General features: G+C 36.2%; 1 protein-coding gene and 1 pseudogene across 4 annotated transcripts in view; both read right to left on the bottom strand.

Annotated features, from left to right (window-relative positions):
* The window catches only part of CAMSAP1 (calmodulin regulated spectrin associated protein 1), a 78,846-nt gene that overhangs the window by 12,312 nt on the left and 42,942 nt on the right, over positions 1–23,592 (bottom strand). For 2 of the 3 annotated variants that reach the window (XM_084650151.1, XM_084650153.1), the window contains 10 exons: positions 19,184–19,446; positions 18,817–18,978; positions 16,844–16,924; positions 15,802–15,834; positions 10,550–10,691; positions 8,723–8,862; positions 8,541–8,637; positions 4,165–4,342; positions 1,706–1,797; positions 105–189 (listed from right to left, as the gene is read on the bottom strand). In XM_084650151.1, the coding sequence (XP_084506277.1) occupies positions 105–189; positions 1,706–1,797; positions 4,165–4,342; positions 8,541–8,637; positions 8,723–8,862; positions 10,550–10,691; positions 15,802–15,834; positions 16,844–16,924; positions 18,817–18,978; positions 19,184–19,446 (1,273 nt within the window). The remainder of the gene's footprint in view (positions 1–104; positions 190–1,705; positions 1,798–4,164; positions 4,343–8,540; positions 8,638–8,722; positions 8,863–10,549; positions 10,692–15,801; positions 15,835–16,843; positions 16,925–18,816; positions 18,979–19,183; positions 19,447–23,592) is intronic. The other variant, XM_084650152.1, reaches the window with a different exon arrangement.
* Positions 22,675–23,384, bottom strand: LOC311532121 (small ribosomal subunit protein uS11 pseudogene; annotated as a pseudogene). The gene has a single exon. The product of its transcript is annotated as a small ribosomal subunit protein uS11 pseudogene (transcript).

Below are 23,592 nucleotides of genomic sequence, written 5' to 3'. Positions count from 1 at the left end.
TGGTTCCCAACAATTCAGACTACACACTACTGCAGTCAACTTGCCATATAGTCTAACCCCCTCTTCTGAACAAACAAAGTTCTTACATCAAACAGAGCAATTACCTGGGTTTTTTCTCTGGCCATGCAAGAACAGAACCTCGTGGCTGCCCATCAACTCGTGTCAAAGAATTAGAACGATGTCTATGACCTATAATATTTTTTAAATGTTTACTGAAAGCTTTGGAAATGGTGTTTTTATATCATCATTTTAAAACATTAAACACAATAAACTACATCACCAAGAGATGGCAGCATAAAACAGGTAAACTTTAGCATACTTAAGCAGGAAAAAATGAAATAAAACCGAATTCAATATTTAAAACAGATATGAAAAGTAAAAGCTAACCTGCAACAAATGGATGTGTTTTAGGAGGACTGTAGACAATACAGGTATAAAGAAATCCTTAATATCAAAGATTATAAAACAAGTCATCTAGCATTTGTTTTAATTATAAATATAAAACTTGAATATGATCCTTTCATACAGCCATTTTTAAAAAATAATTCTCAATACAAAGATATGCAAAACATATTGGAACACTGAGTAAATTTGCTTTTATTGACAACCATCTTATTTCCTAACCCTTTTGTCAAAGGTCTCCACACCTCTGATACGTTGCTGCTTTTTTTGTGCCAAGAAACTCAAATTGTTTGTGTTCATTTCTTGTACATTTAATTAAGAAGCACACTCACTTTTGAAACAAATTATATTGATAATACTTTGCACTCTTACAATATTTTTCTTGAAGACATCTTAAAAATCCTTTTCATACCAAGAAATTTATGTGGTCAATATTAAATTCTGAAGCAATCTTTAACCACAATAGATACATACGTGACTGCATATTGATTGACTGTTTAATTCAATTTTAGATTGTTCACTTATGAACCACATATAGCAACAAATGCAACTCATCTCCCCACCTTTCCCCCGAATTAAGGGGGGAGGGATAGCTCAGTGGTTTGAGCATTGGCCTGCTAAACCAAGGGTTGTGAGTTCAATCCTTGAGGGGGCCATTTACGGATTGGGGGCAAAAATTGGGGATTGGTCCTGCTTTGAGCAGGGGGTTGGACTAGATGACCTCCTGAGGTCCCTTCCAACCCTGGCTACTTCTTGGTCAACATCTTCCAGATTGATGAATCCCAAAATCCATCCTCAAAAGTCAGTTTTGCTTAACATACACAATATTGAAGAATGATAAAGTGAGTTGCCAGACTCACACAGCAAGTCTGTGAGAGCACTGGGAATAGGAGGAATCCTGACTCCTTGTCAGCTTTATATTCACTAGATGAACACGCAGTCTAGTTCCTGCCAAAAAGAGGTCTGCATTTACAATTCATTATGTTCTCAGTATGCCTATGTTTTTAAAAGCCTCTGAAAATTCAGATGGATTCTCTGAATACTGTATTACAGATTAACATTAAGCCTTTTAAAAATACAATAACCAATATGGCCTCTATTTAACCATCTTTAAGGCAAATACTGCAGTATACAAAGGATTACATCAACTCTTTAAAAATATGTATGTTCATAAAAAGGTTTAAGTTAGAGTCTCTAAATCCAGAAAAAAAAATTTCTGACAGTGTCGTGTTAAGGGATAGGTGTGATCCAGTGTAGAAAACTCACCGGACACTGTCATACAAATTTGAGATGGAAGGCTTACCAGAGCTATCCTCCCCTTGCAATGATTTCTGTTGCTTCTGTCTCAAAGGCAGTAATGGATGGGATGGGCTAAAGGCAGGGCTTCCTTTGCCACTAAGGAAAAAACCAAAAACAACTTAATCACTTCCATGAGAAAACCTTTTCTAGAAAGGTAGAAGGAAAGCGACATACTAGGAAAGTTACCTGATAGCTGATACCCTACCATTCTTGCCAAGAAAAAACGTATCACTGAATAAAAGAACTGGTGAAAGTTATTCTAAGCTGCATATGAAAAATTAAAATCAATATTTCAGTTACAGTATTATACATTTCAGTCTACTACTGAAAATCAAATTGACATGTTTTACTTATTCACATGCAGTGATCTTACTATGTAACTCATTTAACAATACACTGGAGACAAATACATATATAACTAATGGAAAGAAGACCGAGGGAAGATTGAATAATTTTATATTCCTACACCTCTTCAAAAGTAACCTAGAGTTAAGATTTTAGTTTAATCTTACGATTAAATCCGAAAGAGAATAGAATATTTGAAAAGAAATCCAGAGAGTTTTAACCCAAATCAGTTAGAGAGATTTTACATATCCAGAATAGGCTGTTAAACTGAAGCAACCATCTGCAATATGATCGGTGCCAAAGTTAAATATATTGTCATGAATATGTGAAAATAATATGTATGTTGTCACGAAAGCTACAGGGTTACAAGGCAAAACCAAAATGCCATGCTGTAGCAGATTTTTGTGGTTGTTACATCAAAAGACAAAATGAACTAACAGACTGGCTCCTAAAGTGCTACAATCCACAGCTCTGCTGCCTCAACTTTTTAATCGATAGTTCTCTCTAAAATAATAACAACTTGAACTTTTCATACAATTTAGTGGGTTCTAAGTTAACTAACAACTCAGGGGAAAAACCTGCTTGTCACTGTGGATAGTTCAACCAATCCCTTTGCTTTACATCCAGCAGTTGTGAAAAAAGTTAAAATGTTATAATCCTGTGTAAGGATTATAATGGAAACTAATACTGAAAATAATATGCCATTGGTATGTCCCCACCTTTCACATTCCCTGACAAGAGATATAGTAGTAATAAACAAGGTTCAGAGACAGTAATAAAATGTATTAGAAGCAAGAAAAGAAAGTGTCCATACGAAGAGAGACTGAAAAGACTGGGACCATTTAGTTTAGGGGAAACAAAAAAAGGGGGGTCATAATGTATAAATAAAGAGAAGGTAAACTGGTTGGTCCTATTTACCTCCTTTCATAATATATGAAAAGGTAAATGTTGAAGAATTTGAAAGGCTGCAACTCTAAAATTGAAAAGGAAAAATTTACACAATTAAACTGTGGGATTCATTGCCACAAGGTATCATTGAGGCCAAAACCTTAACCGAATGCATGAAATTGGACATTTATATGAATAATCAGAACATCCATGGCTACATTAGATAGGATTATTTTTTTTTAAAAAAAAGGTTTGAAGGCATATAAACACCCATGCTTTAGGGCACAAGCCAATTTCTGAGGAGATTAGGCAGGAATGTCCCCAGTGGGCAGGTTACTGCAAACTGTCCACCTCAGGGTTCTTCACCTTTTTTTCCTGGCAGCTTGTATGGTCATTGAGGCATAATAATGTGCTAAATGAATCAATGGTCTGATCCAGTAAGGCAATTTTTACACACCTCTATTTGTGTCCTGATCAACATCATCTGAAGAGATGGTAGTCCTTGACTTGGTCTAGCTAATTGTTTTCTAGGCTTTAGCATAGATAAGTCCCTTCTCTCAGTCCACTTTCCTCCGTACTAAATAATGCTACTACCTCTCATAAGAGCAGCCCACCAGGTGTATCTCCATCCTCTACAAAGAATAGGAATCATGAAGCCGTACCGTCACTAGAAGAATAGCTAGGTACGCTACCATTTTTGAGGGTACCATTCTCTACTCCAGAATTGCCAGTAACCATTAAAAGACTTCCAGTTATCAGCATGGAAAGCAACATTAGAATGGAGATCCAAACTAGTCTGTTTTTCCCCTCAAACATTTCTCTTGCTTACTGTTCTCTTTTTCTTCTTCTGTCCATACAGTAGACTGATTTCAGTTTGGGTTTTTGTTTTGTTTTCTGTATGGTCATTCATAAGAAATCACCAGTAACACTGCCATTCCAGAATAGCTTTCCTTTTTAAAATTTTGCCTAACAGAGAATTAGTCCAGCTTTTAATACAGTGATATTGCTATCATGATTAGAGTTTTTCACTCATGCTGTGAAGATCACATATACCACTGTCAAATATTTCCTTAAACTTGAGACTTGTACACGTTTTAGAGACTGAGTGCAAAGACCTTAAACTCACATATATAACAAAACCAGATAATTTAGCAGTAATAGAAATTCCTAGATTACCCAACTGGAAATAGAAGCAAGACGATGAATCTAGAGACAGAAAGACAGACTTACAGATAGTCAGATTCTTCAGGGTGCAGGTAATACCTGTTGCAAGCTTCTGGGGGTAGCTGAATTGAAGGCTGCAGGTCTGCTGGACTTGTACTAGCTGGACTAGCCATGAAACTTCGTTTAGTTGCATTGGAAATAGGAACAGGCGGACGACAGCTCTTCTGCTGCAACACTGTTTTAGCTGCACATATTTATATAAGTGTCAGCACTATTTCAAATTACAACAACAATACTAGAAAGTAGTACAAAAAATCATATAACCTCACTGCAGAAGGTCAGAATTAGAACATCAGGATACTTCAAATTTCACTTTAGTTTTGCAACATTTATGATGCAGAATAGTTAAAATACAGAATAATCAAATATATAACAGATAGGAAACTTACACTGTGATGAGCAATCATGAAAGTCAGATTAATTAGAGCAAACTGCAACAGTGGATTTTTAATTAAAAATATCTGTCTGTGGATGAATTACCTAATTTACTATACATGAAGTTGAATCCAGGTCTTCAGAGGCAATAGTACTATACAGTTACCTACTTCATTTTCCTTTATGCTCTGAGTCTCAAAGAAGATTACAAAATCTAAAATTTAGACTAATGCAACAAAGTTTGAGAATAAGAAAATTGGTATCAATTTCAATAGTTTCAGCAAAAGGATTATGGATGATTCTATTAAGTTTTAAGCATATAAATAAAAAAAACTTCACCATAATTCTCATTTACTTACACATTTTTCATCTCATTTTCACTGCAAGTTAGCTCAAGTGAGCCCTGCCACTCTGTGAAACATTCAAACTACAGAGTAATCTGAATAGCAGTTGATGAACTGTGCTAACTCAAACAATAGCCTGAAGCTGCATCCCCACTGCATTACTAGCTTGACCATCGGCAGCACCAGATCTTCAACCAATGCCACCTGATGCGCCAGCTAGTTCAAATTTAAAGCACCACTTAATTCAAGCTATAGATTTTTATGTGGACATGAGTTGGGTTGTGAGAAACACTTGATCATACCTGAAGTTAATACTTCAGTGAAGACAAGCCCACATGAGTAACAAGTTATGAGATTCAGAAGCAGCATTTTATAATGTGACGTGATTCTAAAGCACTTTAGGTAACGGTTCAACAAAATAAAAAACCAATATAGAGCTCCACTACTTCCTGCGCTCTACCTTAATTACTATATGTGGAAGTTACTAATGACAAACTTTCTAAATGTATTTTAAAATAACACTTCTGAGAACAAGGTTTCGTGCTAAAAAGCTGTATTACAAAAAAGAATTGTAGTGACATTCAATAAAGATGGGACTCAGATCAGCACTGTATTTAAGTCTGTCACTGATAGGAAGATGACTGAGCATTTTAAATTAAAATACCTTCCATTTACATAGTATATTTCATCCCAAAATGCTTTAAAACTCACATACGTATACCAGGGTGTCAAACTCATTCGGAAGAGAGTGTCGAATTCCATGTTTTAATTACAATCCATGGGCTGGAAAATAAATTCAGGGCTATATACTTCATGCAATGCACAGCAGAATGCTCTCTATCTCAAAGGGAGAATATGGCTTTTATGTAGTAAAAGAACTTAAGTTATTTGTTCAGTGCCCTATTGCCGCATTGACTCATTCAGAAACTATGCTTTTTTTTTTTTTTTTTTTTTTAAGGGCCACTGTTATTCCTACCTTTGTTTCCCTATTTTCTTTTGTTTCTCTTTCCCCCTGCCCTGTCTTTGAGTAGCCTGTGTTCTCTTCATTTCCTTCCCTGCAGCAACACCCAGTTCCCAACCCCCATAAACTGCAATCCCACTATCGCCTTCCCCATTCCTTCTGCTGAAGTTACCAACAATGACATGGTTATGTTGGCAATTAAAGGTCACCAGTGGGCTTTATAGCTGACACTTCAATCAGATTACTAGAGGATGGGGAGTTCAATTCTGAGACACTGTTTCAGGTTGCCTTCAGATTCAGTTCACCATGACTACATTGGTTACATTCTGTTCACATCTGGAAGACACTCTGCAGCCATAAGTACTAAGAACTTATTTTTGTTTTAAAATGAAAGCTGAGATTCTGCACAATCCCAATATGTCTTGTGGGCTGGATCTTGCCCATGGGGTCATGTGTTTGACACTCCTCGTACACAGTAATAATTCCATTTCTTACTGAAATGCAGCCATTTCCAAGATGAAGAGTAGCACTTATTCAAGAGTGCACATGAACATTGCGAATACTGGACACTACTGTGCTCATAAGAGATGATCACATAACCACCACCCTATACCGGAAACCTACTGACTTCTATACTTATGTACTTGCCTCCAGCTTCCATCCAGGACACACCACACGATCCACTTTCTACAGCCAAGCTCTAAGATACAACCGCATTTGCTCCAACCCCTCAGACAGAGACAAACACCTACAAGATCTCTATCAAGCATTCTTAAAACTACAATACCCACCTGCTGAAGTGAAAAAACAGATTGACAGAGCCAGAAGAGTACCCAGAAGTCACCTACTACAGGACAGGCCCAACAAAGAAAATAACAGAACACCACTAGCTGTCACCTTCAGCCCCCAACTAAAACCTCTCCAGCGCATCATCACAGATTTACAACCTATCCTGAAAAACGATCCCTCACTCTCACAGATCCTGGGAGACAGACCAGTCCTCGCTTACAGACAGCTCCTCAACCTGAAGCAAATACTCTCCAGCAACCACACAACAAAAACACTAACCCAGGAACCTATCCTTGCAACAAAGCCTGATGCCAACTCTGTCCACATATTTATTCAAGTGACACCATCATAGAACCTAATCATATTAGCCACGCCATCAGGGGCTCGTTCACCTGCACATCTACCAATGTGATATATGCCATCATGTGCCAGCTATGCCCCTCTGCAATGAACATTGGCCAAACCAGACAGTCTCTAAGCAAAAGAATGGACACAAATCTGACATCAGGAATCATAACATTCAAAAACTGGTAGAGCACTTCATCCTCTCTGGCCACTCAGTAAAAGATTTAAGGGTGGCAATTTTGCAACAGAAAAGCTTCAAAAACAGACTTCAGTGAGAAACTGCTGAGCTTGAATTAATATGCAAACTAGATACCATTAACTTGGGTTTGAATTGAGACTGGGAGTGGCTGGGTCATTACCTATATTGAATCTATTTCCCTAAGTTAAGTATCCTCACACCTTCTTGTTAACTGTCTAAATGGGCCATCTTGATCATCACTACAAAAGTTTTTTTCTCCTACTGATAACAGCTCATCTTACCTAATTAACCTCTCACAGTTTGTATGGCAACTTCCAACTTATCTGTATGTGTGTGTATATCTATAGATCTATCCTCTTACTAGATGTTCCATTCTATGCATCCGATGAAGTGGGCTGTAGCCCACGAAAGCTTATGCTCTAATAAATTTGTTAGTCTCTACGGTGCCACAAGTACTCCTGTTCTTTTAATAATTTTAAGTATTTTGAATTACCACACTTGTTTTCAAAAGGGCTGCATCATCTGAACATTCAAGCAAGATTTTAACAGCTGTTTAATGGAAAAAATTCCAGTGCTGCAGAAGAAATGACCTAAAGCAAGCACTCTTGCCTCATTTCTGCAGGCATAAGCAGATGGTGTAAGTAGTCACAACTTACTCCACTGAAGTTAAGATTATATGAGAGAGACCTAACAGATGAATTCAGAAGTTCAGATTAGTCTGGTAAAGAAGTGAGGCTAGGTCTTCAGTTACAGAGGATCCGTGATATGATGAAAGAAAGTAATTTACCTTTGCCCTTTGAAAAAAATCTCAAGAGGACAGAAATAAATCCTCAACTGCAATTTGGCAAAACTGTATTATACTACAGTTTAACTCCCTCCAAAGTTTCAAAAAGGAGGGAAGTGAGCCATTAGCACTTCTATAACAAAAGCAAGCAAAAAACTCCCAAAGCTGGAGAAAGTTATATGTAAACTCATAATAAGAAGTGGAAATGATCTAGTGGTTGACTTCTCTTCACTGTATCTGATTTGATGGTGTTCTATGAAGTTTTAATTATTAACAATGAGGAAAAATTTTAACATCCTTCTCCATTCAAGACTGGAAGTTGCTATAGAACTATTTAAAACTATTTAAAATGTGAAACATGACAGCAGATGATACAATTACATGTCTTTCAATCCACAGCTGGATCTCAAGGCAATTTTTTTTTTAAATGTACACATTTTCAAGAAACTTCAAACAACAAAATATTTTGGTGGAAATCAATCAATGGAGAGAGCAATGCAGAAAAAACAAGCAATTTCATTAGTTTATATTTGCTTAAACAAATAGAATAGACTTAATAGTTACCAAAAAGTCAAAATATCTCACCATCTTTTATTTCTTGAATGTCCCTGGGCTGTACAAAGTCTGGCTTGACATTCTCAAACCACCAGAATAGTTCCGCAATGAAAACCATAACATTAGGCTTTAAAAAAAATAAATAAAAAAAGTTTAGGTTAGTGGCTTACCTACATTTCGCTTAAAAATGTGTTTTCCGTTACAAGTCTTACCTTCAGAACTAAAGGAGCATACAGCATGTCCTCCAATGTAAGGTAAAAACATTTGTTTAGATACTCATTTGAAAATTCTCTCAGAAGCTGAATATTATAGAGGCTGTCTGCAATTGAGGTTACCTCCTTCAAACAGATATCTGGTGTGGAAAGATAAAGTTAAGTATTATTGAAACTATCCTGGTGAATTGAATACTGGCTTCACAGTTTACTTCATAGCTACTGTAAACAATACACGCAGAAAAAGAAAAAAAAGAACCCTCAGCTTCAGAACAGGGATATAGGAGACTCCAATACAGAAAACTGCTTGAACCCCTTGACCAACCTATGGACCAGTAGTGACATTTATCTACCAGGCAGATGGACTTTAAGCACCCTTGTAGCTACAATCATCTTTGGAGACAGATTTAACTGGAAGAAAACAGTTTCCAGAATGAAAAGTTGAGGAATCCTTGGCGACGCATCTAAACTGGTCCTAAATTGAAATCAACCATCATAATGAAGTCATATATACGTGAAAGGAGGAAGGAACAAACATAGGCATAACAAATGGTTTTGTATTCAATTTGGAACACCCATTCAAACAAGGGCTTGTAAACCGCAGTGATAGGCATGGTAAAATAATGTAAGCAGAACACACAAAACCATGCCAACTGAATACAAAGCTGTTTGTCCTGAAGGAGCAAACTTTACTGCAAAGAAAAAAAACATTGTTTCCATTATAAAGCTACAAAATCCCTGATATTGTATTAAAGCAGTAGAACATTTAAAAACTATGTATTTGAGTGTCAGATTAGTACATCACAATCCACTGTCAGACTTTACAAATTGTTAGCTAAGTAACTGTGTATACTTTGACAATTATTAAACAAAAAAGAGCTACCATCACATCATCTTTACCTTTTTCTTTCCAGAACTTATTTAAGAGTTTAAAGAAATGGAATACATTCTGCTGTCTGGCTTTTAAATATTTGGTATTTATATGCCATTATCTATTAAGATATTACTCTTTACTTTGAACAAACTGATCAAAAAGGAATGAAATTGAGATAACTCCAGGACTTGGCTTATTAAAATATAAGAATCAATTGAACAGCTGGCATTTTAAGCCATTCTGCACATATGTAAATAACTCTGCACGGTAGGAGAGCAGAAAATTTAATAAAGGAGTTAAACTTAGAAATATGTATAGTTCAATAAAGAAAATGAATCATACAGGAAAACAATACCTGGAAAATAAATCTCAGGGTAGATATCCAAGTTTATTATTTGTATATTCCGAAACATTTCAAAAAAAGTTTATATTTTTAAATTTGATTAAATTTTCTCCACATATACAAATTATATGTTACCAAATTATGTATGAATGGCAAAAATATTAAAGATAAATGGACAGTTGTATACATATTCTTTCTCCTGAGACTAAGTTTGAAGGCATATTACTAAAATAACTCCTTTTAACAAAAACATTCTTAGATATTCCTAGATTTGTAAAACAAAATAAAGATGTACATCAGAATTTATTAGATATGGAACTACAGTAGTTATATTCTTCAGAATGCCTTTGGATGCAAAGTAATGAATCAAAAGGCTGTTTTAGAAACACCAAATATTGATCTTATGAAAAATTTGTATTTGCCTGACTTGAAGTTAATTTTGGACAAGAGATTAATTATTGGGTTATGCTATAGTTTAACAAATACTACAATGCAGCACAAAAAATGACTGACTAACTGTATATATCAATTGCATATTTTTATATCTGACCATGTTTGTAGTTGAATTTTTTCAATTAAAAGTAATTTTAAAAAAAGTTTCTTCACATACCATCTAACTTCATTTGTTCTGGGCAATAATAGTGTATCACAGCTAGAAGAGCAGCACCATCACTGCCATCCTTCATCAGGTCTTCAAGTAATGGAAAATAAGGTAATTGCCTGCTTGAAAGATGGTCTCGTCGATAACGCACCTAAATAAAAGACACAGTCATATTATGCTAATAAGAGGTGCAATGTTTTATTGAATAATTACTGAAATACCCTATGGTGCATCTTTAGTTTTAATTGGTTATATCTACTGTGAATCATTTAGAAAGTTAGCCTCTTCCCTCAATGGAAGTCAAGTTTGAATACTATTATACTTACTTTTTAACATTTTTCTATAACATTTGGAAGCACTCCCCAACACTAAATCTAACCTAAACTAAAAGCAGATTAAGTCAAGCTCCACCCAATTAGAGGTGTGAGTGCAACAGCTCAAATACAAAAGACAAAGACTACTAGGCCAAACCCACTTAAAACCTGAAAAGCCAATGCAAAACTTGATCATGGCAAGGGTGTCAGATTCTCATTTGTCCCCTACTAATATCAACCCAGACCTCACAGGCAAGGAGTTATCTGGATCAAACATCTCTTGAATGGACACTGAATACCATAGAAAATTTCATCAACAGAGTTTTGTACAGCAGAAAAAGAAATTTGGGGTTGGATTTTCAAAAGTGATCAGAAATGACAGCAAAACTAGAGGCCACAGAAGTTAGTGGCAAAACTCCCAAAGATTTCAGCATGAGCAGCTCAAGTCAATACTGAGCACTTCTGAAAACCCCACCCTAAAGATTCTGGGAAGTAGGAGCTGACTACTCAAAGTCGTCTAACTACAGAAAGTAAAATCATTTGGAACTCCTGCTAGGTAATTTTCCAATCTAAAAATTATTTAATGTTAATATTATTAAGAAGTCACATGCTGGTTAGTAAAGTACCTCAGCAGTTTAAGAGTGTGCTGTTTAAGTTCTAGCTAATTAATGGAATGACATCACAAATTATTACACTATGAATCCTAGCAGAAATCCTTTTTAGAATGAAAATATTCATTTATACATAAAAAAAAATCTACATTTGAGAATCTATTTTGACTACTATAATCTGGTCTACTATGCCACTATATTCTACTCTAAATATATACATAAAATGTATTTATTTTTAAAAAACATTTTTTTTCTGAATGATACTATACATTCTGCAAGACAGCTCAGGAAAGGTGTGTCGTTCTACAAAAATATATATATATTTGAGGATGGCACCGGCTGAGAAAAATTCTGTTCAATGGAACAAAGGTCACTCAATAACAAATTAAAAAGTAAGAAATTAACTAGGTGACAGCATATTTCAAGTTACGTTATTTAATACATAAAGTTTAGCTTTAAGTTTCCATTGCAAAGGATATATAGCTTTTTAAGTCTGTTAAATAATATCTATATTGTATGAAGAGAGAGGTAAACAATATTTGCTACACTGTAGGCAAAGCTATCTTAATTTTTTTGGTAGAACATTTGTTTTCTTTACCATGTGCAGATTTGTTTTTTCCCCAGCCTGGAGCTCTCCATACATATGTAATATAATGTTAATCATACTGTACCACACGCGCATACTCCACTGGTTCCAGCATGCAGTGCGATAGGGCATGCATCAGATCAGGCTTACACAAAAAGAAATAGTAAGATGATGATGAAGAATCAGAGTCATGAAACAATCAAATCTATTATGCACTGGAAATGTGGTTGCAAAATCAAATAAAATGAGTACCTATACTAAGGTGATCTGGTTAGTTTAAAAAGTGTATTATTTACACATTATTCAGTAGAGTTAAGCAGTTTAATGGTGAACTTCAAAGATTTCTCTTTAAACCTAAGACTACTAAAATGGAGAAGTTTTATATCCATTTTAAATATAGTGCCAATATATATATATATATTATTACATTTGAGACAGTCATTAGCAATCCTTAGCATTCCAAACTACAGGTTTCCTCATTTCCTTTACTGGCGTGAAAGACATTACATTTACAATAAAAAATAGAGTCTGAACGATCCACTCCATTCTAAATAGTTATTTTCAATCCATTATTCTCTTAAACCTGTGTCTTCCGTGCTGAAATGACTGTTTAATTTCAGTATAAAGTGGAGTATCCCTGCTATAAAATTAAAGCATTGAAAGTGACATAATGGATGGCACACAGTCCAGGGTGATCTACAGGGCACTGGACTGGTAGTCAAGGAGATTCTATTCCTCACTTTGCCATTGACTTGCTTTGAAACTTTGGGCAAGTCACTTCCATTCTCTGTCCCTGTTTCCTCTCACACCTTTTGCATGTCTTGACTATTTAAACTGCAAGTTCTTTGGGCAGGGATTGTTCCTTGTTATGTGTTTGTACAATGCCTTGCACAATAGGGCCCCAATCTCAGTTGGTGCCTTTAGGTATTAATGAAATACAAATAGATATTTTGACTGCTCTCTTGATGCAGCATAGAGCATGAATCTCAGATAAGCACAGTCAAATTCAAACGTGTTTGGACTGATATTAAGCATAAAATATTATATCCTAAAATGAAAATATTTATAAAATAATTAATTGAAATGGGTTTTTCAATCTATTTTTTGGTGACTGCAACATCATTATGGCAGGAAAAATAGGGGCCCCTAACTCTCCTGTGAAATCCACCTGTTTAATGAAGTCTGGTAGCATAAAGCAACACTAAAAGCAGCATATCCAGTCATTGGAGAATTCCCACAGTGTATGGGAATTTAGGGTTGCCACTGCCCCTCTTATGCCACCTATCCCTGAATCCAGCTGATCCTAAAGGCCATTCTAATTTGTCAGCAACTAGCCTGGCAGACCGAGGCTTGGGAAGGGGAAAAGACAACTTACAGCCACCTTTGTATATCCCTTTGGACCTGCATCAAACCCTTCTGGTTCAGACCAGAGAATATAGCTCAGAAAGTCTTCTGGACACATTACTTAGGTTCAGGGAAAGCTAAGGATCATCTATAGATATGATCAGCACTAGATTTTAAAAGTTTCATACTTTTTCCTGTTTTAGGATCTTTCAAATTATTTTACTTTTCAGGCCACTTCTAAACAAAGAGCCATTAGTGTGAAGTACCATTGTTTTAGTCTGGGTATGAAGCACTAGGTAAACACCTGGCTACAGTGTCACTTGTGGTACAGACAGACAAGTCATGGGTGTGAGGGTAAAAGTACAGATTTGACCACCCTATGACAGTTCTTTATTTTAGATATTTAAATAATTTAATTTGGACCTCATATTTGGCTCAAACAAATAAAATATGGGAATGGTGTGTGTGGGACTGACCAAACCAGCAGTTCTTTGCAGAAACACAGGAATGACTGAGGGATGAGCAACTGCATTTACTGTGCCTGTCCCTCCCAAATTTGGCGCTCTTTCCAGCTTACAACCAAGATGATGGTTCCCATACTCCCTAGATGATGAAAATGATGAACAAAGCAAATACTGTAAGAGACAGGGAAGGGATATCACAGCCAAGGAGGAACTGAGGAACAGGAGAACACAGAATGTTAACATACAGAGTCCTACCAAATTCAAGGTCCATTTTGGTCAATTTCGTGGTACCGGGATTTAAAAAAGCATAAATTTCATGATTTCAGCTATTTAAATCTGAAATTTCAGTGTTGTAATTGTAGGGGTCCTGACCCAAAAAGGAATGGGGGGGGAAGAGGGAAGAGAAGGTTGCAAGGTTATTGCGGGAAGGTTGCGGTACTGCTACCCTTACTTCTGTGCTGCTGCTGGCGGTGGCGCTGCCTTCCGAGCTGGGCAGCTGGAGAGCAGCCGCTGCTGGCTGGGAGCCCAACTCTGAAGGCAGCAGTGCAGAAGTGAGGATAGCATGATATAATACTGCCACCCTTCTGCGCTGCTGCCTGCAGAGCTGGGCACCCAATCAGCAGCAGCGCAGAAGTAAGGATGACATGGTCTGTTATTGCCACCCTTACTTCTGTGGTGCAGCTGGCGGGGCCCAGCCAGCAGAGCTGGGGGCCCAGCCAGCAGAGCTGGGGGCCCAGCCAGCAGAGCTGGGGGCCCAGCCAGCAGAGCTGGGGGCCCAGCCAGCAGAGCTGGGGGCCCAGCCAGCAGCCACTGCTCTCTGGCCACCCAGCTCTGAAGTCAATGCAGAAGTCAGGGTGGCAATACTATGACCCCCCTAAAAAACCTTGTGACCCTCTTCAACTCCCTTTTGGGTCAGGATCCCCAGTCTGAGAAACGCTGGTCTCCCCTGTGAAATCTGTATAGTATAGGGTAAGAGCACACAAAACACAGATTTCATTGGGGGGGGGGGAGACACACCAGATTTCACAGTATATGATGCGTTTTTCATGGCTGTGAATTCGGTAAGGGCCTATTCATATAACTTGCTACCCCAGCCAAAAGCAAGTAGATTTGTACAACGTAAGTTCAATTCCATTAAAAATCTCTTTTCATGTAGATACTTCTGCCAACAGGTGGAAGGAAAGTCTCCCTGGATCAGGCCTAAAAATATGTTAATTATGTTTCTCCCTAGTATGTTGCCTCTACTTTCATTAAGTCACCAAGGATGCACTTCCACCAGCTGCAGTAACTTAGTGTTCAAATGTTTTACCATCATGTCTTCTAACCCACCTCACTGGACAATGGTGTCCTACATTTGCTGGGTTACCAACGGAGTAAACACCAGCAAGGGAAGGCTCAAGCCTTCTGTTAACTGAGTTAGGATTCTAAGGGTGTTATTGTTAAATAAATAGAAAGTTAATAAATAGTTTGAATTTTTTTTAGCAAAGTTATTTTTTTAGCAAAGTTTAACTACAAAGCATTATATGAGGGAGTGCAAGCAATGCATCTAATTAGTTACTAAAAAATTCAAGTACCTATTAAATTTAAACTGACCAGTTTTTATATCACCTTAGTGCTGTAATAAATAATTGTCTACCTTGAGCAAAAAGCACAATTCCGAAAACTTCTAATTTTCTCTTACGGTAATTTTATTTCACCCTATCCCTCACTTGTATTTTTAACACAATTCTGGAGTCCTGAAATGCTGTATAGTGATGATTATGCTGTATGTACAGTATGTAAAATCATGTTATGGAAACTAAACTTTATTTCCAAAAACCTTAACTAGAAAGGTTTTTAACTTTTTTGTCTAACCAGCATTTTAATGGAAGCAAGCACTCTGAAAAAGTTTAAAAGCAATGGTTTTGTGGAAGACAACTGGTGTAAAAAGTAGTTCACTTACAGGTACTAATTTCCAATACCATTTGGAAGGAGACTGCTCAGGAAGCAAGGAAAGGAATGTAGGAATAGGAGAGGAACATCAGCAGAGCAAGTTATACACAGCAATACTTAAATGCACTTAAGCAATGAACACTTTCATATTTTAGAGGGATTTTAGTCCAAAAGATCAGTTTTAAAGTATTACAGTGAAATCCAAGATGTTCAACTGATAGCCAAATTGTAACAGGATCCTCAAGACCACTTGTAAGTTAAAAAAACTACATAAACCTTTTAAATTGAAGCATGTTATTGTGTCAAAGGATCTGAAAAAATAGTAACTCTTCCTCAATATGGAAAGTAAAACATCTTTGCCTCATTTATGCATATTACAATTGTATCACTTTACTCAACAGTGCCAATTTGAGGGATAAGTATGGGAAAGCTATTTTTAGGATTCATTAAGACATAAATTGAGATTATCAGTATTATATTTATTTATATTTGAGGAAAATCCATTTTACATTCTCCAGTAATGAAAGTGTACTATATCTTTGCAACATTAGTGCATTGTGACATAAGTTAAGGGGGAACAGGGTAAAAATTGCACACATACACAAATATACCATTTGACTGCTTAGAACATACTTATTAGAGATAGGTTAACCTCCTGAATTTCCTTGCTATAGTCATTTTATGCACAAAGAATCTGTGCCTGAAAGGACTTCAAAAACATACGCTGTATGTTTTGTGGTATTGAAATTGAACTGTATTTATCAAAATCACAGCATTCAAAGTTTGAACAAGCTATTTCAATTCTAACCAGAACTTAAAAAGATAAGTCAAAAGGCACTAACAGGATTAAAGGGAAGTAAGGGCATTGCAGATAAATAGAAAACAAACTGTATACACAAAATCTCAAATGAATTTCACTGGGGAAGATGCCTCATATGAATTTTATAAAAAAAAAGTACTGAAACTCATTTATATCCGATTCCACATCATGATTTCAGTTTTAACTGACAAGATTCATAATTCAGCTACTAAGAAAATTAAATATATTTTACCTTTTGGTGACCTGGGCTTTCCAGTAATTGCTGTTTTAATTTGACCTCTTTCTCTGTTATCTCTCTCATTTTAAGGTTCACCTAAAATAGTTGGGAAAAGAGAATAAAAAAGCAATTGCATACCAATTTGCAGAAGTCATCACTTAACATAATGATCAATCTTTATTTCCCACCATTGTAGAAATATGACTCATACTACCCATGATTTTGGGTTTTTTTAAACTCTGCTTCTGAATTCAACTGACATTCCACTGATATAGGTAAGTTTTGCAGCGACATAAGGTACCGCTTTGCAAATACAATTGCTTAATTAGTAATATAGCCATAACATAGTAATTTCTTCCAAAAAATGTTCAAATGTATTTAAAATAAATCCTTAGAAATGAAAACGTAAGTGTAAATTTACATTCTTAGTTCTCCTGAGAGAGGCAGATATGTTTCTACAATATAAACTATAATAATTCAATTAACTTTCATCTTTCATTGTGTATACCACTATTACACAACAAAGGAGACTATTCTCCTCTAGTTGTGTTGGGGTTGCCTGTACTATAAAATTGGCACTGTAGAAACTGACTCTCTGTAAATAGTTTCAGTGTAGCCACAGACAGACAAGTTGTTCAAGAACAAAAGCAGGGGTCAGTAAGTGCAATGAATTGTTCCCAAATCTCTTAAATAATAGTCTCTTCCCACTCCTCTATATAGCTGAACTTCTTACCCATTGGCAATAGAGCACAATTCTGACAGAATGCAAAGGTTATCAGAACAAGTTGCAGATTAATAACCCGAGAAGTTACTTTTCAATAAAAGTTTTGCGCAAATAAAAACATCTGAGAAGTAATTTTGCTTTAACAGTTATGTAGACCAGCTTCCTGATTTCTTGAAAATTTGTTTTTATTAAAAAAATATACCGAGAGCCAGATTTACTATTAACTTTTTATCCAATACAAGATTTATAGTACTGCACTAAAATCTGTGGGAGGAAGAAGTGTGGAATGTAAAGGAAACTACTACTCAAGGGTTTCACGCATAAACTCTAAACTGATAGCCTCTGAAAAGTTTCATAAGTGGTTGAAGTAGAATATATTCAAAATCAAATCTAACTGGCTAGTGAACATGAAACCATACGCTTTCCTCATCTACCAAACAAATATAACTTCACAAAGTTACGTGATTCCCTTTAGAAAAGCGATTTTTATTTTTAAGTTGCATATACTACTTACAGATTTAAAAATTAAACAAACATAGGCCATCTCTTCCAAACCCCTCTCTCCAAACACTTTTAAAAATTGCATCATTAGCAGTATTTTTAATAGCAACAGTTTCCACTACTAAAAATCATCTGGTATGTTAGTATCTACAATCAATTTTATTTCCAACTCCTATTTGGCAGATTCTAACCTGATAATAAATATTGGTTCAACTTCCATTTACAATTTTAAAACATAAATGTTTAAAAAATATATATTTTTCCACAGTGTGCCTGAAAGAGTTGGCGAGTAGCTTAGGCGGAAACAGACCAACTGCACTATTTTCTAATTTGATTAGTAAACATCCTGTGAATTTTAAATTTATATTGAAAAGGTAACAAAATCTACCATTGTGCCAAAAAAAGGAAATGCATTTCCCCTACTAGTCTTGTCCCTTTCCTCTTGGCAAATATTGATTTGCATTTGGAGGGGGATGAGGAAGCCAACAAGGAAGAAATCTAAAAAAGCTGCAGGTGCACAAAAAGGAAGCAATAACTACTATCCGTATAACTCTAGGAATACAGGTGGTTAGCTCACTGTCACTGTGCAGAGCCAAGACATTCTAAAATAATTAAAAATAGTCTTCTTCCATACCAGAAGAGGGCATTTCCAGCAATGGAAGCCTAACAAAACATGGAGAAAGCACTAATCAAGCCCTTTTTAACAAACAGTTTTAGAAGTTACAATTTTCTAGAAGCAAACCTTTCTAAATATCAGCTTTACCTTATTAATCCAGAAAACCATTGCATCTTCCAGATCATAGGGTAGTTCTTTTGAGGCACTGAACGTAGAAAAACGTTTGACACTAGCAACCACCTTTTCAATGCTGATCATTTCTACAGTGTATGCCATCATTAGAGCATCAATCATTGCCATATGAGAACTCTAAGGAGCAAACCAAAAAGTATTTGCAGTCAAACATACATCAAGAAATAAACACCTTTACATATTAACTGTATTTACAATATATTTGCATGAAAAACTGCTGAGACCAGCCACCTAGAGGTGAAATGCGCTTTACTCCATTGTCTATCCCCAAAGTCAAGGGTGAGATTTAATGATTAAATCCATCTCTGAACTTTAAGCTAACCATTTTGATTGGTGCACAGGTGAGATCAGATTCAGACACAGGGGTATCATCACTCTCCATGACGTAAATCCCTTTCCGAGATAGAGCCTGAATCACTGACTGGTGTCCCTGCAGAGCAGCCACCTGATCCCCTTTTAGAATGAGGCTACAGACACGACAATATAGCTCACTGGACAGCAACAGCTTGATGACAGGTGGTTTAATATGTTCTTGCTCATACTGGTCTATGTAAAATGGGTCCTTCAGCTCTTCTGGGATATTATCTGAAACAAAGAGGAAGAGTCTCAAACAAGTGGATTCAGTTGTAAGAAAAGTATAAACTTTGTACCTGAATTCAAAACTAACATAAGAGAGAAAACATATACATTAAAAACAAACTGGGTCTATAAAAATACTGAATGGGAAAAAAAATTAAGTCTGTAGTTTTATATGCCAAATAGTTTTCAATTATATTTAACCGCATGCGCTTGATTAAAGTAGCAACATACGTAATTCCCTCCTTCTATACACAGTACTGTTACATTAAAAACCAATGCACTTCTAGTTCTCTCTCTTAAATCACACGGGCCTCAATTCAGGAAAGCACCTAAGCACATATTTAAGTCCCACTGATTTAATTTAGACTTAAACACATACTTAAGTGCTTTCCTGAATAGGAAGGTTCTTCTGAACCAAGGTCTATGTACGTGCTGGGTAGTGCATGAGAGATTTACAATTAAAATTAAGAGTAATACTGTGAATCATTTATTCAGAGCATCCAGGCTATAGATGCAGTTTATCACAGATGTACAAAATACAGTTTCAAAGCAAACCTGTAGGTTAATTCAAGCAGCATCCACAAGCACCTGCTCATAGTAAAGATGTTTCCACTTTATTCTAAATTATTTTAGCGCTCAATTATTAAGAGGGGTTGGGGTGGACACAATCATATGAAAAAGGAGGATCAAAAAATCTTTAACCCAAGATTAAGGGTTATGTGACGGGAAACGTACATAAAGCTTAAATAGAAGCAGTTACCAAGAAAGCCCAGAATCTGATTAAAGAAAAAAAGTCTCAGCTGCTTTACAGATTGTTTAAGAAATAGATTAGTCTTCGCTTTGGTACTTTTTTTTTTTTAAACCCTTTTTTCCCCAACATAATGAAGGCATGGAAGCTAAAACCATACTTCTCTTGAAGCCCTTTTTATGAATATGTGAAGGAAAAGTTATTTAACTGGGATTTCCAATGATCACCTCATTGCCTTCAGCATGGAAAACAGAGTTTCCACATGTTAATGTTTTTATAAACTTGAACATGGGACCCCGAGCACAGTAGTTTACATACACTTTAAATTATGAATGCAGAAGACTTCAGCCTTGTCTACAGTAGGATTTTTTTCCTTAGAATGCCTACATTTGCTACTATCAGTGCAGCTTCACAGCAGCAGTGCTAGGATAGACAAAGCACCAGTGATCACCTATACTATCATCACTGTGTCTAGGCAGGGTTACATGACAGTGTTTAAAATCCTTACAGCCACCTGGAATCCTGCCTACACTAATACTCAATGATGTTGCTACCAATGATAGATTTGAATCAGTTACACCAATAGGGGAAAATTTTAGGAAAAAAATTTCTAAAGTATACCCAGCCTTAGTTATGCTACTGTAATAGCAGTAAACAGATTATTTTTTGATACGTATGCCATTTTAATCCATGCAATTTAAATCTGGGTCACTGGATCAGATGCAAACAACTTTTAAATAGCCACCAGTAACAGGGATTGCCTCCAGTCCCAGAGAAGACAATTTCTCAACTTGAAAGTTTTTTGGTTTTGTTTTTATAAATAAAAAGTCAGGCATTCTATTATTTTAAATATAGATTGCATTTCATGTTATTTTTAATCACCCTGAAGACTGTTCCCTATATTAACTTCAACAATTTTAAAAATGTATACCCTCAGAGTTTCCAGAATTTCTGTACTTTGTTCACATGCATTTACATTCACTGAACTCTTCCAGTTCTTAAGAATTAACTCATACTCCCCCCCAAATGCTATCTATAGTTTTTATCTTTACTCAATATTAAACTATAAACAACTTTGATTTCACAAATTATCTATAATCCATAACATGTACACTGTTTAAAAAAAACGAGTATTTGTGCTGTGTGTAAACAATTATACAAACATAACTGCATCTGATATCCAGTGCCGAAATAAAAATATGCAGTAAATCAGCATTTCTCAAAATATGGTCCACAGACCATTTTGGCTGGTCACGTAGTGCTGGCTCTCCTTGTTTCTAGTTAAGTCGCATTCAGACAGTTCAAATAGTTTCCTAATATTATTTTACAACTTCATTACAAATAACATCTAAGATTACTATAAAAGATTGCAGAAAATTCTGCTTGTTTTTTCTTCGTGCAATTGAAAGCACTTTATGTATAGCTCTTTTCACTGATTGCCCTATATAGCTTCACAATTTTGGTGGGTTTTGACAGGGCAATAGAAGAGAAAAACATTTCAAAGACATGAAAATGTGATTGTACAACTACAAAAATTGGCAGAAGGGCCCACAATAAATGTAGTACCTGAAACTACTTTTCACTTCACTTCTGAAACTGAGTAGTTTTCAATTTGATGCTATCCCTTCAAGTCCCCATCTGAATAAAGAGACTGCATATTCAGCAATTTAAGGTACAGCAGCACTGTTAACCTAGCTTTCTGTAATGCCATCCTAAGATTTTTGGTTTGAATTTAAGAAAAATATTTTAAAGCTAATTGGAAGAATTAATTTGCCTCAGTTTATGATGGGCAGTATAGTACGCAGTCTACAGCCCATCCAAAAACATCACCGTCTGCTGTTCTGAACAATGAACATGAAGGTCAAAGCTAAAAATAATTTCAATCTGCACATACTACCAAAAATCATTTGAGGTTTACTGCTGTTCTTTAATGTTACAGATTAATTCCATAGCAATGTTTGTCCAGTCTAGTTTTCTAGGAATTTTTGTACCATATATATCAGAGTTAGAAGTAAGACTATTCCTTCAGAAAAAAATCCAAGGAAGTTTAATCGATTTAATGCCTAAATGCTAAGGCGTATCACAGTTTTACCAAATTACACATAGAAACATACAACATATAATCACGATCGGCAACATTAACTCCTGATAGACTTAATATTACACCCATTCAACTCAACAGGATTTTTAACCACTGATTCTAGTAATAACAGATTTGGAAGCAAAGTCTCTCAAGATACTTTATAAATTTAAACCAATTTTACAGGATTTGTTTGGCAACTCTCATAGCTAGAGTCAACGACTAAGAACTGTAACAATGTAAGCTTTTGTATTTATAATACAGATTTACTTTATACTGTTCTTGTGGATATCATTAAAATAAACCCATTGGAAGAATACTGGAATCTTAGTAACTAGCTTGATTAATGAAGCAGAAAATTTGGAAACTAAAAAAACTTAAGTGGGACAAAATGTGATGCAGAATGAATGGTATAATGTTTACTACCACGAGTTTCAGAAGATTCGAATAATACCCTTGTGGCTCTGCACCATTTAAAGTATTAATCTCAAACATGTGGCAATAAAAGCTTTCCTAGCAACATCACACTATTACAAATTTAGGTTATTCCTTGGTCTAGGAGACTGTCTTCCTTAGCAAACATCACTGCTAAGGTCCAACCACCCTTTTTTTTTCTTTGATTTAATGATGAAACAAAAGCCAGCCACGGTTTACAGATGACGACCCGGGTGACCACCCTTTCTGCGAGTGCTGTCAGAGGAGATGGGGGTGATATCCTCAATGCTCCCAATCTTCATTTCAGAATGAGCGAGAGCTCCGAGGGCTGACTGGGTACCAGGTCCTGGAGTCTTGGTCCTATCTCCACCTGGAGCTCGCAGCTTGATGTGAAGGGCTGTGATGCACAGCTCCTTGCACCGCTGGACAACATCCTGGGCTGCCAACATAGTAGCATAGGGCGAAGACTCGTCTGTCAGCCTTCACCTGAATACCACCAGTCACTCGGCAGATGGTTTCCTTGGCAGAGAGATCAGTTACATGGACAAAAGTGTCATTGAAGGAAGCGAAGATATGGCAGACGTCAAACACGTTTTCCCCTTCGGCAACCTGCGGTCCCAAGCTGATGACCTTCTCTTCCTTCTTCTCCTTACCCTTACGCGGTGCGTCCTCTTGGCCAGATCACCTAACAAGTCAAAATCTCACATCTCTAACTGCCAATTATCTCTATATGTAGCACACAGCCATATACAACAACAAAAACACCTCCTGTCCCCTTCTCCCCCATCCACACACAATATTTATGGATTCAAAAATTCATACACCTCCCAAATGTGGGGAATATGCTAACAATTAGATCAATTGAATTAGTCTACTGGTACAGTCTTAA

Source organism: Lepidochelys olivacea (assembly GCF_965140295.1).
Source record: "Lepidochelys olivacea isolate rLepOli2 genome assembly, chromosome: 16".
Lineage (NCBI taxonomy): Eukaryota > Metazoa > Chordata > Testudines > Cheloniidae > Lepidochelys > Lepidochelys olivacea.
The sequence above is the reverse complement of the archived record's forward strand: the minus strand, read 5'-3'. Positions and strand labels throughout refer to the sequence as shown.